Source organism: Scomber japonicus, chromosome 15, assembly GCF_027409825.1.
Source record: "Scomber japonicus isolate fScoJap1 chromosome 15, fScoJap1.pri, whole genome shotgun sequence".
In the NCBI taxonomy this organism is placed as follows: Eukaryota; Metazoa; Chordata; class Actinopteri; order Scombriformes; family Scombridae; genus Scomber; species Scomber japonicus.
Genome location: NC_070592.1, coordinates 18,377,997 through 18,391,600, shown reverse-complemented (window position 1 = coordinate 18,391,600; position 13,604 = coordinate 18,377,997). Strand labels below are relative to the sequence as shown.

Sequence of the window (13,604 nt, the reverse complement as noted above, 5' to 3'; positions counted from 1 at the left end):
AACCTGCAGGGACCAGTTGAAAAATGAGATAGTATGACTGCTCCATCTATAAGAAGACTGAAAATCTGCAAGCAATCATTCAGCTCCAGTCTTTCCCCTTTGACCTATCCTCCTCTGTGAAATTGGTAATGAGAGTGAATGAAGGCCAATAACACAGTGGGATGAAAGAGAACCCGCACACAGTGGATGTCTTTTCAGTAGCATTGGCAGTCGACTATGAAATATGTCCCTATACAGCAGTTAATATAGACACTAAGTCAGTATACCGCCGTGACCTGGGGTCAGGTTTTCCTCAATGCGTGTCGCTGATGACAAGTGAAGTTTGACTTTAAGCGTCACACTTCGAGCCAAAATCTTTGCTACTAACAAGACTTTATGGATTTTTACTAGTTTTACTTGATAAAATCATCATTGTGATTAAACGGACCACTTAAGTGGTAAGAATGAGAGAATGAGAATGAAAATGGAAGAGCATCACAGCAACTAAAACACAACCACTTTTAAATAGTAATAACTATATAAATAAATGTAATGAAGGAACGTAAGTGCTGGTCAGTTCTAGCTTGATACCCTGAACACAGATGACAAGGTGAATTCCAAAGTTAAAAACATCAGGCAGGAATGTCAGGAACGAGGGAAATGACAGGAATCACGTTACACGTGTTCAGTGATGGTTACAGTGGAGGACTGAACACCATCAAGAATTTGTTCCCTCACACATATACAGGAATGGAATATTATTATCATTAATTAGATCAGTTGTAAAAAGTTGTTAAACTTAAGTGTTTTTGCTGAATAGATAAAATGCACCACTACCCAGTGTTTGAGTTTTCAAGGCTGTTTAGCACAGAAAGTCAAAGGTTATCCAGAGGAAAAGAGCAGTTTTTTCCTGCACATTAAAGCTGCATTATGAACTGCTATATAAATTATGCAACATTTTGATCATGTACCAGTTATGTTATTACTATTGCATGAAGCACTGTGGACTCCTAAGCCCCCAGGAACAATGCCAGGCTTTGAAGTTAATTTGACATAGTTGCCAAACCTTTTAATAACAACGTCACATGATGCTAAAAAGATTTTTTCCATAACATTGTTAAAGAGACATCTTTAAATCAGTGGGTACATTTTTTTGTGTCACAATCCCTGTGAAATGACTCGTTCCACCATCAGAATTTGATCCATTTGGCCCATTACCTGGAGTTCGCCGGGTTACCTGGAGGGCTCCTTCAAAATGAATTGGTGCCAACAGTTTATGTCCTCTGAGGTGTTTACAGCAGAGACCCTGAGCATCGCCACAAAATAAATAAAAAAAACCTCATATTTACCAACCAAGGTGTATCACACATAGACTCTTACACTGGGCAAGCTGACCAGTGGTTTAACATAGTCACACACTCAATAAATCAGTCAGTGACAGATATTTGGGGTTATAGGGCTGGTCTGTGGCCTGTCCAGCCAATAACAGCACAAGTAAAGAAGAGTCACCTAATCAGTAAACTAACTAATAAGTTTGCTTATGAATTCAACTTTTCATTTGCAGGAGGATTGTGTTATTTCTTCTTTATATAGTCTCACTTTAAATAAAAAAAGGAAATTGACTGTCAAGTAATGCCTACAAAGGCTAAAGTGTATTTTTAAAAAATTCTTTCACGCATAGCACACACTTTTCAGCCTTTATAGCTGTAAACCCATGGCTGCACTGCAATTCAGTTTTTTCTACCTCACATCAAACATACCAGTTTGTGTGATGTTTTGAGTATTTTTCCACAGACAGCATAAATCCACGATAGAAACTATATATTCTAGAAAACCGACAAGCTTAGACAGCTATGGCTACACAGTAAGTGGGCCATGAATTTAAGAATTTATGGCAATTCGTTTTCACAGTTCCGTTGTGGATTGTTTCTCAGAACAGTAATAAAGCAAATGATCCACCTGCAGTGCCAGCAGGAGCTGAGTGATTGCGAAAGCCAGCCAGTGGAAAAAGAAAGTTTCCTTTATTATGTAATAGTTGCTGGCTTTACTCTTCCTGAAAAAGCCAGTGCCCACTTAATATCACTGAATTGGTTCAATGTGTTGGTGTCTATTTACATCTTAACTTTTAACTAAATTGAATGAGTCAAATAGTAATATTATCTGTTATCCCAGAAGTATTATGTTCTGTCCTACTTAAGTCAACTAACATGGCATCTACATGACGCTATCTACTCAGCATTTGGTAATTATTACATTCCACATAGTTAAACTTCACTCATTACATGTTTCCTGAGAGCAAACACGTGCTTACACCACAGTTGAATACAGTATTAAAGTCTTTATCAGATCTGGCTCTGGGGCTTTTTTGAGGCTTTGTGTGTCTTAAAAAACAGCCGCGTGTGTCTATGTTTGTAAGGAGGTGGGTGTACTTTCACAGGTGCACAGTGCAAACATGCACCATGAAAATAGCACACTGGCCTGTAATGACTGGGTAATAGATGATGACGCAGCGATAAACGGTCAACTCCCATCTGGATCGTTGAAGGGAGCGACCGGGTCCACTGATGTACACTCTCATTATGGGCTTGGCAGGGCTGGCTGGCAAGGTAACTGATAGTTACCCTGCCCTGGATGTGAAGGCTGGCATTATCCATGAGGTGCACGAATGTAAAGGCGTGCATGTGTAACTGGAGGGCGGGACAACCAGAGTACACAGGTGGCCCTCATATGATGGAGTCACTGATTACAGAGCCCGAATGATCCTCTGACATTAAGAACACTTTCCCTCTTTACAGAGCACACCTTTGGGGATTACACTGCAGGGAGACTTGTCAGTATAATGGCACAATTAGTGCACAAAAGACTAATGGATGCCTGATGTTAAATCTGTCCTGAAATATCCCTAAATAACCATTAAGAATTAAGCCTTATGTTAGGCAATTAACATTGTTATTGGATGTTTCTCAGACATCTACCCATGGCTGTCCTTAAAAATTAACTGGCGTATGAAAGAGATGGATGTGTTATTTACTAGTACAATTTTGTTTATGTGACTTATTTAGCCAAGTTCCAGACAAAACCCTCCTAAGTAAATGAAGTCAACTAAGTGCCATCACATGGCTTTGAGCTGGACTTTTAAAAAGCGGTCGCGGTTCAGAGTAATGTCAATGATGTCATTCCCATGAGTAATACTTTCCTATACATGGTTGAGAAAAAAAGCTGTTAAACTCAGGTCTCGTTTATTGTAGCAGACTGGAATGAATGTTTCAGGTCTGGAATTGTTTTCACGTCTAAAACTTGTTATTGTGGTTGATTCACTGAGGAACTGTATCCTCCCCAGGTTGTCCAAACAGAGGACAATGTGCCCTCTTTCCTCTCAGACTCTGCGATAAAATGATGCAGTGGTTTCAAATGCGATTTCATCCAATTATGTTATCATTAAAGTCACCAAAATCTAAATCTGCTAAAGTGTACTCAGGGATAAAATGCTATGTTATTGTAGTTATTTCAAAATCACAAAATATGTAGACAGGAATAACATCGCTGCCATAATTCATCAGAGGATTATTCAGAGGAAAACATCTGAAAGCTTGGAGGAATGCATTAATGGATGCAAGAAGCAGGGAGGACTGATTACTTTTGCAGATGGTTTGGTGGATGAGATGCTCCAAAATGCCTGAATTGCCCACATACAGTAAACATGTACATTAGAGGGACTCTTCAACCCAGACCCCATTTTCCCATAACTTTGTATCTAACTGAGTAATGGGGACAACAAGTTTTGAAACTGGTCCAGTATTGTGCAAGAGTGCTGCAGCCAGCAGCCATGAAACATTCTGCAATGTAATCCAATGGGTCAATGGCACTCCTTCAATGTACATTCACTAAAAGTATAAGATCTGACAACATTTTGGAAAGAACCACACAGAGAAATAAAACATTTTTCTCCACCTTTCACAGCTCATCTGGTATTGTGTCAAAAAAGTCATGCTCAAGGAGAAGTCTCGCTCTAAAATCTTGCAAGAGTTGAGTTGTTGAAATCAGCTACACATTCGACCATGACATTGAAAGCATTCCTCTCTCCAACTCTGGCATTGTTGAATATTTATCTGGTTTAGACAACAAGTCAACTATCGCAAGATTTCAGAATAAGACTTTTCCTTAAGTGAGACTTGGTCAAAAACAATGACAGAGGCTGCAGTGCTTTTGCTCAGTACTGGAACACTTTCAAAAAATGTTGTCTCCACTGGTCACAGACAAAATAAGATTGGAAAATAGGGCCCATGATGATTTCCCTTTAATGATTACAGACTAACTAGTAGAGGAGTTGGGGTGTTTTAAGTAAGCTGTGCTGTGCTGTGAAGTCTGTGGCTAAAAAAGCTGCAGATACATACACATGGATATACAACTGACACACACACACACAAAAACACACACACCGTTCCTGTCAATCCTGTGGCCTCCAGATCCAGTGGGGTCAGCCTTGCTTCTACATTTAGATACTGGTCATTATAGTGGGAGAACTCAACAACCACAGCAGGACTAACTACTGGTGTCGTGGCATGTGGAATGTGTGTTGTTTTTAGGAAAAGAGGAACTGAGGAAAGATTCATTGACACAACTGTCACCTCTTGCTTCCACTCCCTAACAGTGAGGCTGAAGCCATATGAGGGCGTCTTGATTTAGACTTCTAGAAAAAATAAATTATGATGGGAATTCCTTACACTCAGTAATTTTGTAATTTTAGACATAGGGCGTGGAAGTCACTTGTCCTTGAAATGTTCAAACACATCCAGACTTAAAGCTCAGCAGCCACCGGCAACTGTGGCCAACATCAGCCAGAGACAGAAAGCATCTGCCTTTACGAGAGGCAGGGTGTATGAGGGCAATTGGTTGCCCAGAAAAAGTGCTTACAAATCACTGAAACATCTTCAAAGCGGAACTCACAACTTCCCTCATGTTATAAAAGGCAGTGGGACATCAATCATGTAGAGCTCTTCAACAATTATCTATGTGAGGATAGTCCCTGACAGCCAAATATCAGCTTTACAAGCAGGGTAACACCTGCAAACACCTGCTAGACTACTTTTATGAGCATTTTGTGAATAAAGACATTTCTATCTTTTCAGTTCCACTAAGGGCATTGATATATACAAAAATATGTTTATATTCATGGTTTTACCACTAATAGTAATGATAATGGCATATAATAGGACCCGCCTTATGACTTAATTAAAATATTAAAAAGATTAAAACTATAAATCAGTGTGACTCACAGTAGCCTGTGAGCTATAATAGATTCAATTCTGCAAATAAACACCTGCCCAATCCAATTTCAGATTCCTTAATAAATAAAATAATATACAATAAGGAGTTTCGATTAATTACCATTACTAATTGGGAAATACATTTCTCATCTCGGTCTAACAAAGACTCCATTGAGCTGCAGGTCAATGTAGACAGCTCCACTGGTTGAGTTTCACCTGTGTTATGTCTGCTTGTGACTCATTCAAAGACACACATGGCCCTAGCAGCGTCAGTGACAGAAGCCAGGGCCTGAATAAAATAACAGAAAAGCGAAAAGCAGTGTGGTCAAGGAGGAAAATGTTTTAGAGTGAAGAGACGTGTTGCCTTACAGGTATATGCTTAAGTACTGTCTATTTGAAGAGCTGTAGAGTCAAATGTTTCAAATCTTATGCTTACTATAGTTTATTTTTGTTATCTTTATACCATTTTCACTTTCAAATCCTTGTTATTGTTTTATGTAAATGTAATCAAACATAACTACATCTTCTCAAGATCTGCATTTACTACAATTTTGAGGCACTTGTACCCTAATTGAATATTTCTATTGTATGCTACTTTCTACTTCTACTGTACATGTCTCAACCTCTCAGAGCAAAGTATTCAGATTTTACATAGAAAAGCGTATGCTCAGCTAATATTACAGTATTAAATATGATGCATTGTCATAAATTCAACTACACAACTGTATAGTGCCAGCTCTTACGGTAAAATGTTGGATACACATTAATGCAGCATTATAACATAGAATATTTCACTGACAGTTGGCATTTTATTTAAGTTTGTGCATGGCTGAAGAGCAGTAGGGTGGTAAGAAAAAAAAAATGTGTGTGTGTCATCTGGGTGTATTGCCCTTGTAATAAATAGTTGGGAGAAAAAGCCTTGCACACTAAAGTAGGAAGTCAAGTGTACTTCATAACATCTCTTTAAGTGAATAAACTAGCAGCATTTTATTGTCAAGATTAAACTGTGCAGTCTTCAAAATGTCACCACATAGGCTGTATTTTGACCTTGTATTTATTTTCATCTAAAGCCAATGATGACTTCCTTCCTTCCTTGCAGCCACAACAGTAAGAGTCCTGGCATCTGACACTAGCCACCACCCACTGAGTCAGAGTAGCTGCTTTTTTTTTTACATCCAGCAAGAGCAACTGTTTGGTTCAGCCTGAAATGCTTCAGATCAGAATTGACGTGACATACGATTCCTGCGTACTTCCTCAAAGGAATATTTATCTCTTTGAACTGACTCTCCTCCACATGCTCACATCAGGAAGCCAACAAAAGGAACTGCCAGTTCAGTGTTTTCTAACTACAACTAATGTCTGCCAAGATTTTTAAAACTGCAGTGACGCAGTTATCAGAAGAGCAGTGGCGTGCACAGACTTCTTGAAGGGCAGGGGCAAAAAGAAAAAAAGGGCACATACAGCGCATTTTTGACTCCCATGAGGGCAGTTGTATTTTGCAAACCAGGAGGGCACTTTAGCATGCGCTTTTGCCTCCCAAGAGGGCAGTTAATCATGTTTTAACCAGCCAAGGGGGAAGTTTAGTGTGTTTTGGTTCCCAAGAGGGCACTTTAGAGAGCGTTTTCCAACAATTGGGCCACGAGCCCCCCCCCCCTGTGCCCACCACTGCAGAAGAGTTTATCAGACACCCTGATTTTCAAAAATCCTCAGTTTACCTTAATAATGAGGCTGATATTCTGCTCTCTCTCTCTCTGTGTTTTTATTGCATCATTGTGCTGCATTCAGGAAGGAAAGGTGGCAAGAGAAAGAGGCCTAATGATCTGGAGCAAACTAATCCAGATTTTAATATGGAAAATACATGAGCTAAGTTGTCTTGAGAATAATAAAAATGTGTGCACACAGGAATATAATTATAACTAGTGATCTGAAAATTTTTATCTATCTTTATATGGAGGTTGAACTTTGTAAATGGTAAACAGTGTGTTATGGTTGACATACTTTGACTGACATCTTTCAGGATTGGATTTTATTTTTAGCTGTAGGTTTATGTACATGTGCTGTGAAGTATTTAAGCTAAGAGCAATAATGCTGGGAGCAATACACTGAATGTTCAGGAGAGATGAGACAAATAGGGCTTATATAAATAATGCACACGAAAACAATCTCAAAAGAGAAACTAAATCACGAGACAAGTTAGACAAGGAGGGAAAGTGGGTGTTTGTTTATCATTCAAGACATGAAAGTGAAAATGAAAAACTAGAGAAATAACTTACTTCAGGGAGTTTTTCAGAGAGAAAACTGCCACAGGACATTTTTCTATAAATCAGCAGCACAGGGTAATATATCAAATATATTAACTTTTCATTCCTGAGGCACAGGAACACACATATTTTATGTATAAACATTTCTTATAAACTTTGTGTGGTGATGTACTCTCTTAAAAAGAGAGAAAACTGGGTGGTTTTGGGTTCCCTAATTTACTGTTAACTAAGCTCTAAGCGTCATTCTGTGACACTCACAGATAACATCTAAAGATAGCACCAGCACAGTGGTGCAATTTCCACTTACAGATAAACAGACTCTTGAAAGATGGCACACGTTTCATGTTTGTTTCTATCAGATACTTTTTTAAATTTTATTTTAATATTTTTGAAACCATTTATTTTATTTAAGTACATTAGTAGCAAGTACAGTTGGTGACACCTTATAGATGCCGTGGAATGAAATGGCTAGCAGAACAGACTGGACAGAATGGAATGTAATATCAATAAGTAAGTTTTAATTAGAGCATAATAACATGAAAATAAGAATCAAACTTTTAAATGAGCCCTTTATATCTACATAGGGCATGGGGCCATCTGCTTATATTACAATTTGTGATTAATAAGGTATTATTTTCTGTATACTCTAAAATAGGGAGACTAAGTTACTTGTACAAGGTGTCTGGAATGTTTGTGAAAAAAGTTTTTTTTTTCTTTTTTGCTCAGTGACTCATTTCTGTGAAGATAACCACAGTGGCAGCGTATCACAAAAGGTGGTAAATGCTGACTTCCGCTGGGTCAAAGAAGCTATCTGTCTGACTAAAAATAACTTTCATGTACATGTAATTATGAAAGTTCCAATACAAGAAAATAATTGTAGAATCATGTCTGTATGTTATCTTGTATTGCTTTGAGATGCCCTTTAAGAAAAAGGATGTCAGTTTTAATTATAGACATGGAGCTATGTTCTCATACCAGTAGAACAATGAAGTATCTGAATACTGTTGCTTTCCTTTTACATTACCCATTTTATGTGTTGTTGATATTACTGTAACAATATACTTATATTATTATTTAAAATTTCCTTCCATAATAATATTAATTGTTATTGGGTGTTGGAGAGTAACAATAATGACAATTAGACAATAACAATTATGATGATTATAATGATCAACAAAAGACACATCAATATACCTCTGAGTCTAATTAACCAAACCCAGCACATTGTTATGCACTTTCTTTCTCTCTGTTGTTTCGCTCATGATCTGTTGCTTCACAGTAGTACTTAAACCACCCTTTTGCTGGTTCTCTTCCTCATTTCATTTCAGGAAGTGACTTTGCACTCAGATGTCGAGCTGTCACAGCACTCAGGTTTTTGCTGTAAACACTTGTTCTCTAGTACTAGACTCCGCTGCCACCATGCCCCATTCAGGCCATCATCTCTCTCACCACTCTTGATGCCATCACAGCAGGCAAACTTCAAATCCAACAGGTAGGTTTCTTGAGTTTACACCGAACTACATTTGTTGCAATAGTTTTGCAAAGACGGAACTGTTATTTCTTCATACTGGTTAACAAAAAAAAAAAAAAAAAAAGGAAAAAGAAAAAAACGCACTGTGATGTAACTTTAGAATATACGTCACATTGACAGAATTTGTTGAAATGCGTACAAACATGTTTTTCTGATTCATGATGATAATGTCATTGACCTGATATGTCTTGGATTTTGTAATTTGGGGGAAGGATTTTACAATATATGGATTTAATATCATTAATCACCCTTAGCTGTCAGCACACAGAGCTAGGTGCTGCAATGGAAAATTGTGATAGCATCTAGCCTCAGCTTCCCCATTCTGCAACAAGTTTCACAGTGGAGATAACTCAAATGGTCAATAAATAGGAAGTTACAAATGTCATTGTGTAGCAGCAGAGAGATCAGTGGTATGAGAAACTCCGATTAGTACATGAGTGGAAACTGTAAAGGTTCATTTGTACATTTGCGTCTCTGACTTGACTTCAGGCCGGAGTCTGTTCCATCTGTAGGATGGGGAATATGATTCGAGGTGTGAGAGCCACAAACAAAGTCAACAAAGAAGACATTGACAGCTCTCATAAGGGTAAGGTCTCCCAGCATTCTTTAGAGTTGTTTTGTAATTTAATTAACTTTTTGGCGAGCACAGTGTGGAATGTTTATTTTCTACTGTCAGTAACCATGATTAAAATGTGCTTTGTAAATAAAAAATGTGTAAAAATGTTATTTAATACTAAGCCTGCACAAAGCACTGAAGCACAATGACTTCCTTTATTTAATGCAGGAAGTCTATATTTCCAAATTGCATTAATAAAGAAAAAATGGTGCCACAAAATGTCATGTTACAGTATGCATAGGTATAACATATATTTAGAGGTTGTCTGATGGTATCAGACATAAAACAGTTTTGAAACAACATTTTTAATTTCTTTCATAACTGACTGAGGTTTGGTCTTGAATACCTCTGGACATTCCCAATTCATGATGTCTGTTTTCAGCATTGGTCTGTGTTTGTAAAAGCTGTAAATATTGTTCTTGGCAGGCTCAGAAGACGACATAGTGGTAGTGCTCCACGACTACCCAGCTCCTGAAATTAGTGAGCCCGTCTACAGGATGGGGGAGAAGCTCAGAGTCATCGCACAGTATGTTTTTGCATTCCTAATTAAAAAATGATCCAGTTCCAGTTAAAGCCTTTATTAGTAGATCAGACACATATTTGGTGAACAAACGATTACAAATAACAATGAGGAAATGAAGTCAAACAGACAGAAAGATCCATGTGTAACTGCAGTATAGAGAAGTGCACACAGAAAAGGGCAGTGGTTGATTCCTCTTTGGTTCTTTATGGTGATCAGGGAGGCTTATTGGTGGAGAGTCCGCTCTATCCAAACAGGAATGGAAAACTACATACCCAACAGCCACGTGGCAAAAGTATACCATGGGTGAGTACAAATTAGTAACAACAAAAAGTTATCAAATTCATCTTCTTCCACTACCTACCCCTATCTCTCTATCTTCGAGAGACAGAGGAAGCAGGAGATCTTAGTAAAGCAAGATATCAGTCATGTGTTCTATGTGTTTAAATGTGAAATGGATTTATGCTGTTTGGGTCTAAAAAGCTACAAGTAATAAATCTTATATTTCACTCACCGTGTTTTTTGTTCTATCAGTTGGCTGTTCGAGGGGGTGGAAAGGCAAAAGGCCGAAGAGCTGCTGCTTCTACCTGGGAACCGAGTGGGTTCCTTCCTCGTACGGCAGAGCGCCAGGGAGAGAGGTAAGAACATCACAATAGTTAAAGCATTATCCCATTAGCTAAAATTAAAATGTATATTATATTATATTATATTATCAATTAATTCCGTTTGGAGAATTGACATGGTCACCGCTACTCCATTTTTTAATTCTCTTCTTTGTTGCATATCATGTTACAAAAGGCAAACAGCCCAAAATATTTAATAAAAAACAGCATCATTTTGGGTTTAACATTTTTGGAAATACACCTGTTTGCTTTCTGGCTTACAAGTAGATGAGAAGATCAATACCCCTCTGTCTTTTTGGACAATATGAATCTATAACCAGCAACCAGTTAGCTAAGCTGAGCATAAAGAATGAGAAACAGCTACCCTAACTCTGCCTGAATATAAAAATCGACCTTCAAGTACCACTAAAGTTCTATATCATGTGATATCCTGTTTGTTTAATCATTGAAAAGAATGGAAGTGTAAAAGCAAGAACCTGTGGTTTTGCAGATCAGGCTAACTGCTTCCGTCTGTTAGTCTTTATGCTAAGCTAAGCTAACTGACTACTTCATGGACATATATGAGTAGTATTGACCTTCTACTATTCCTTTAAGGACATGCATTAGAGGAATTAACTGTAAATGGATTATGCCGGGAAATATTCTGTGTGAAAATACACAGTGACTAAGCACGGGAGACAGACATGACAGGGCAGGACTGTATTTCATTTAACTTCTTCTTTCATGATAACTTGACAATGCCATTAGCCTATCATTGTATCAATGTTTTTTCTTGCTGTCAAAATTGTACTGACCTGTCATACAGAATACTGTAATGTACTTGTTTTCTAATACATAGCAGATAGGTGTTATGACTGAAAGTTAAGAGTGATTAAATGTATGGTGTGTATGATGCCATCAGGTCTGTACTCGCTCTCAGTGAAGCACAGGATCGTAAAGCACTATCGTATCTTCAGGCTGGACAACAGCTGGTACTACATCTCTCCTCGACTCACCTTCCAGTGCCTTGAAGATATGATCAACCACTACTCTGGTGCGTGGATACACAAACACACTAAGAACTAAACGGAAAGTCGCAACAACAAATAACACAAGGCATTTCTAAATATAGGGTCTTACACAAGCACACACACCAGAGTTCACATTCACACATACTGAAAATACATTATCATGATCTTTATATAGCTTTCTTGTTATTGGTCAGCTTTTTATATATTTCCTGCACCGACAGAACATTTTTGTAACAAACAGGAAATGAGATATAAAATATGCTAGCTTGATAATGACCACTGATGCATACATGGGGAGAAACGTGTTTGACTTAATTGTGGTTTTAGTGGCGTTATTCTGGGCTAATATGGATCCCCAACCCCTTTTCACAAGTTCTTTTCGCTTGAGCAGTAGAGTGCATGAGTGCTTAATGTGACTTATGCAAAGTGACATTTGCTCTGTATTTGTTTGTAAGCTTGTGAACTGAATTTGACTTCTCCTTTTACCCTTTCAGACTCTTCAGATGGCCTGTGTTGTGTGTTAACCTCTCCCTGTCTGTCCGGCACAACACCGGCACCAGATGCAAGCCCCGGACCTCCACCTGTAGTAATGCGACGCAACTTTGACTGGAATAAAATAGACAGGTACAGTAGAAGCTTGGTGGTGATAATTTCCTGCTTTAATCATATCAGCATGTTAGTGGATGATGCTTCTAGCATGCATGAAAGAAGATATTCGGTTTGAAAAGATGGGAACTAAATTTGTGTCACCTGATGAAATTATGGAAACTTAAGGGGGTGCATATGAATGTTCAAGAATTCACAAATGAAAAAGAAATGTTCTTATTCATTTGTTCTTCTCCTCCCTGAACAGGGGGCAGCTTGTCAGCACAGACAGCTGCACCAACAACATGGTCAGCTACGGAGTCAGGAACAGCATCGCCTCCTACCTGTCCTTATCTGGGAATCAAGACCCTGCACAGAATAGAGCAAAAACCAGAAAGAACAAGAGTAAATCTGTTTATAACATCCCTGAAAACGGACTCTCAAACATTGACTACGGTGACTTCTAGAGAAAACAGTGGGATTTGAAAAGACTGGAATACCTTCACATGGAAGTCAATAGAGGGCATCCTTCTCTGATCCTTCTCCACCACATTTCCCATATTGGACTGACAGTTGTATTAAGCATCATGGACAATAGCTGTATTTCCATCTAATGTGAAGTGAATTTTAAGCGAATTTTCGTCAGAAGTTGGTGGTATAGGTTACATTATGCATGGCTGTAATAAATAGAGCAGAAGAAGTGGAGGCTGTGAACTGGAAAAAAGCAGTTGCCCTGGCCATTAAAAAGAGATAAATAATGGAGAGAGGTCTTCAGGAATTTCTTTCGATTCGGCAAGCTGTAATTGTTCTTTCACGCCAGCTAGCATTGGCTATATTTTCAAGACTTGTGGGAATATCCAGGAAGACGCCACCAGTGAAAACAGCTGACCAGTCATTTGATTTAAATGTTTGCTATGTCAGAGCTTATTGGGCAAAGGTGTCTCCATCTTCCATTAACTCTTTCTGAAAAAAGGCAATTGTAGAATTTTTTTTGCAAAACTGAGGAAGTTTTTTTTCCATAAACCTTTTCTAATGTGGTACTTCAAAATGCGCACAAAAATACATTGATGGATACAGTGTTGTTGTGTACGATGAAGTTTATAATGAGAGCACTGTGAAGTACCTTAACAATAACACAAATGATTATGACCCCATATGTGGGGTCTTGATTTAGCTTTAGATAACAAGGAACTAAAAGATGGAGCTTAACTG

General features: G+C 38.2%; 1 protein-coding gene across 1 annotated transcript; it reads left to right on the top strand.

Annotated features, from left to right (window-relative positions):
• The first annotated feature begins 8,894 nt into the window (after nt 1–8,894).
• On the top strand, nt 8,895–13,148 carry sla1a (Src like adaptor 1a). The gene is made up of 8 exons (XM_053333867.1): nt 8,895–8,999; nt 9,528–9,624; nt 10,081–10,180; nt 10,394–10,480; nt 10,709–10,812; nt 11,699–11,830; nt 12,302–12,431; nt 12,661–13,148. The coding sequence occupies exons 2-8, from the start codon at nt 9,552–9,554 to the stop codon at nt 12,857–12,859; spliced, it is 825 nt and encodes a 274-aa protein (XP_053189842.1). The 5' UTR covers nt 8,895–8,999; nt 9,528–9,551; the 3' UTR covers nt 12,860–13,148.
• The last annotated feature ends 456 nt before the right edge of the window (nt 13,149–13,604 follow it).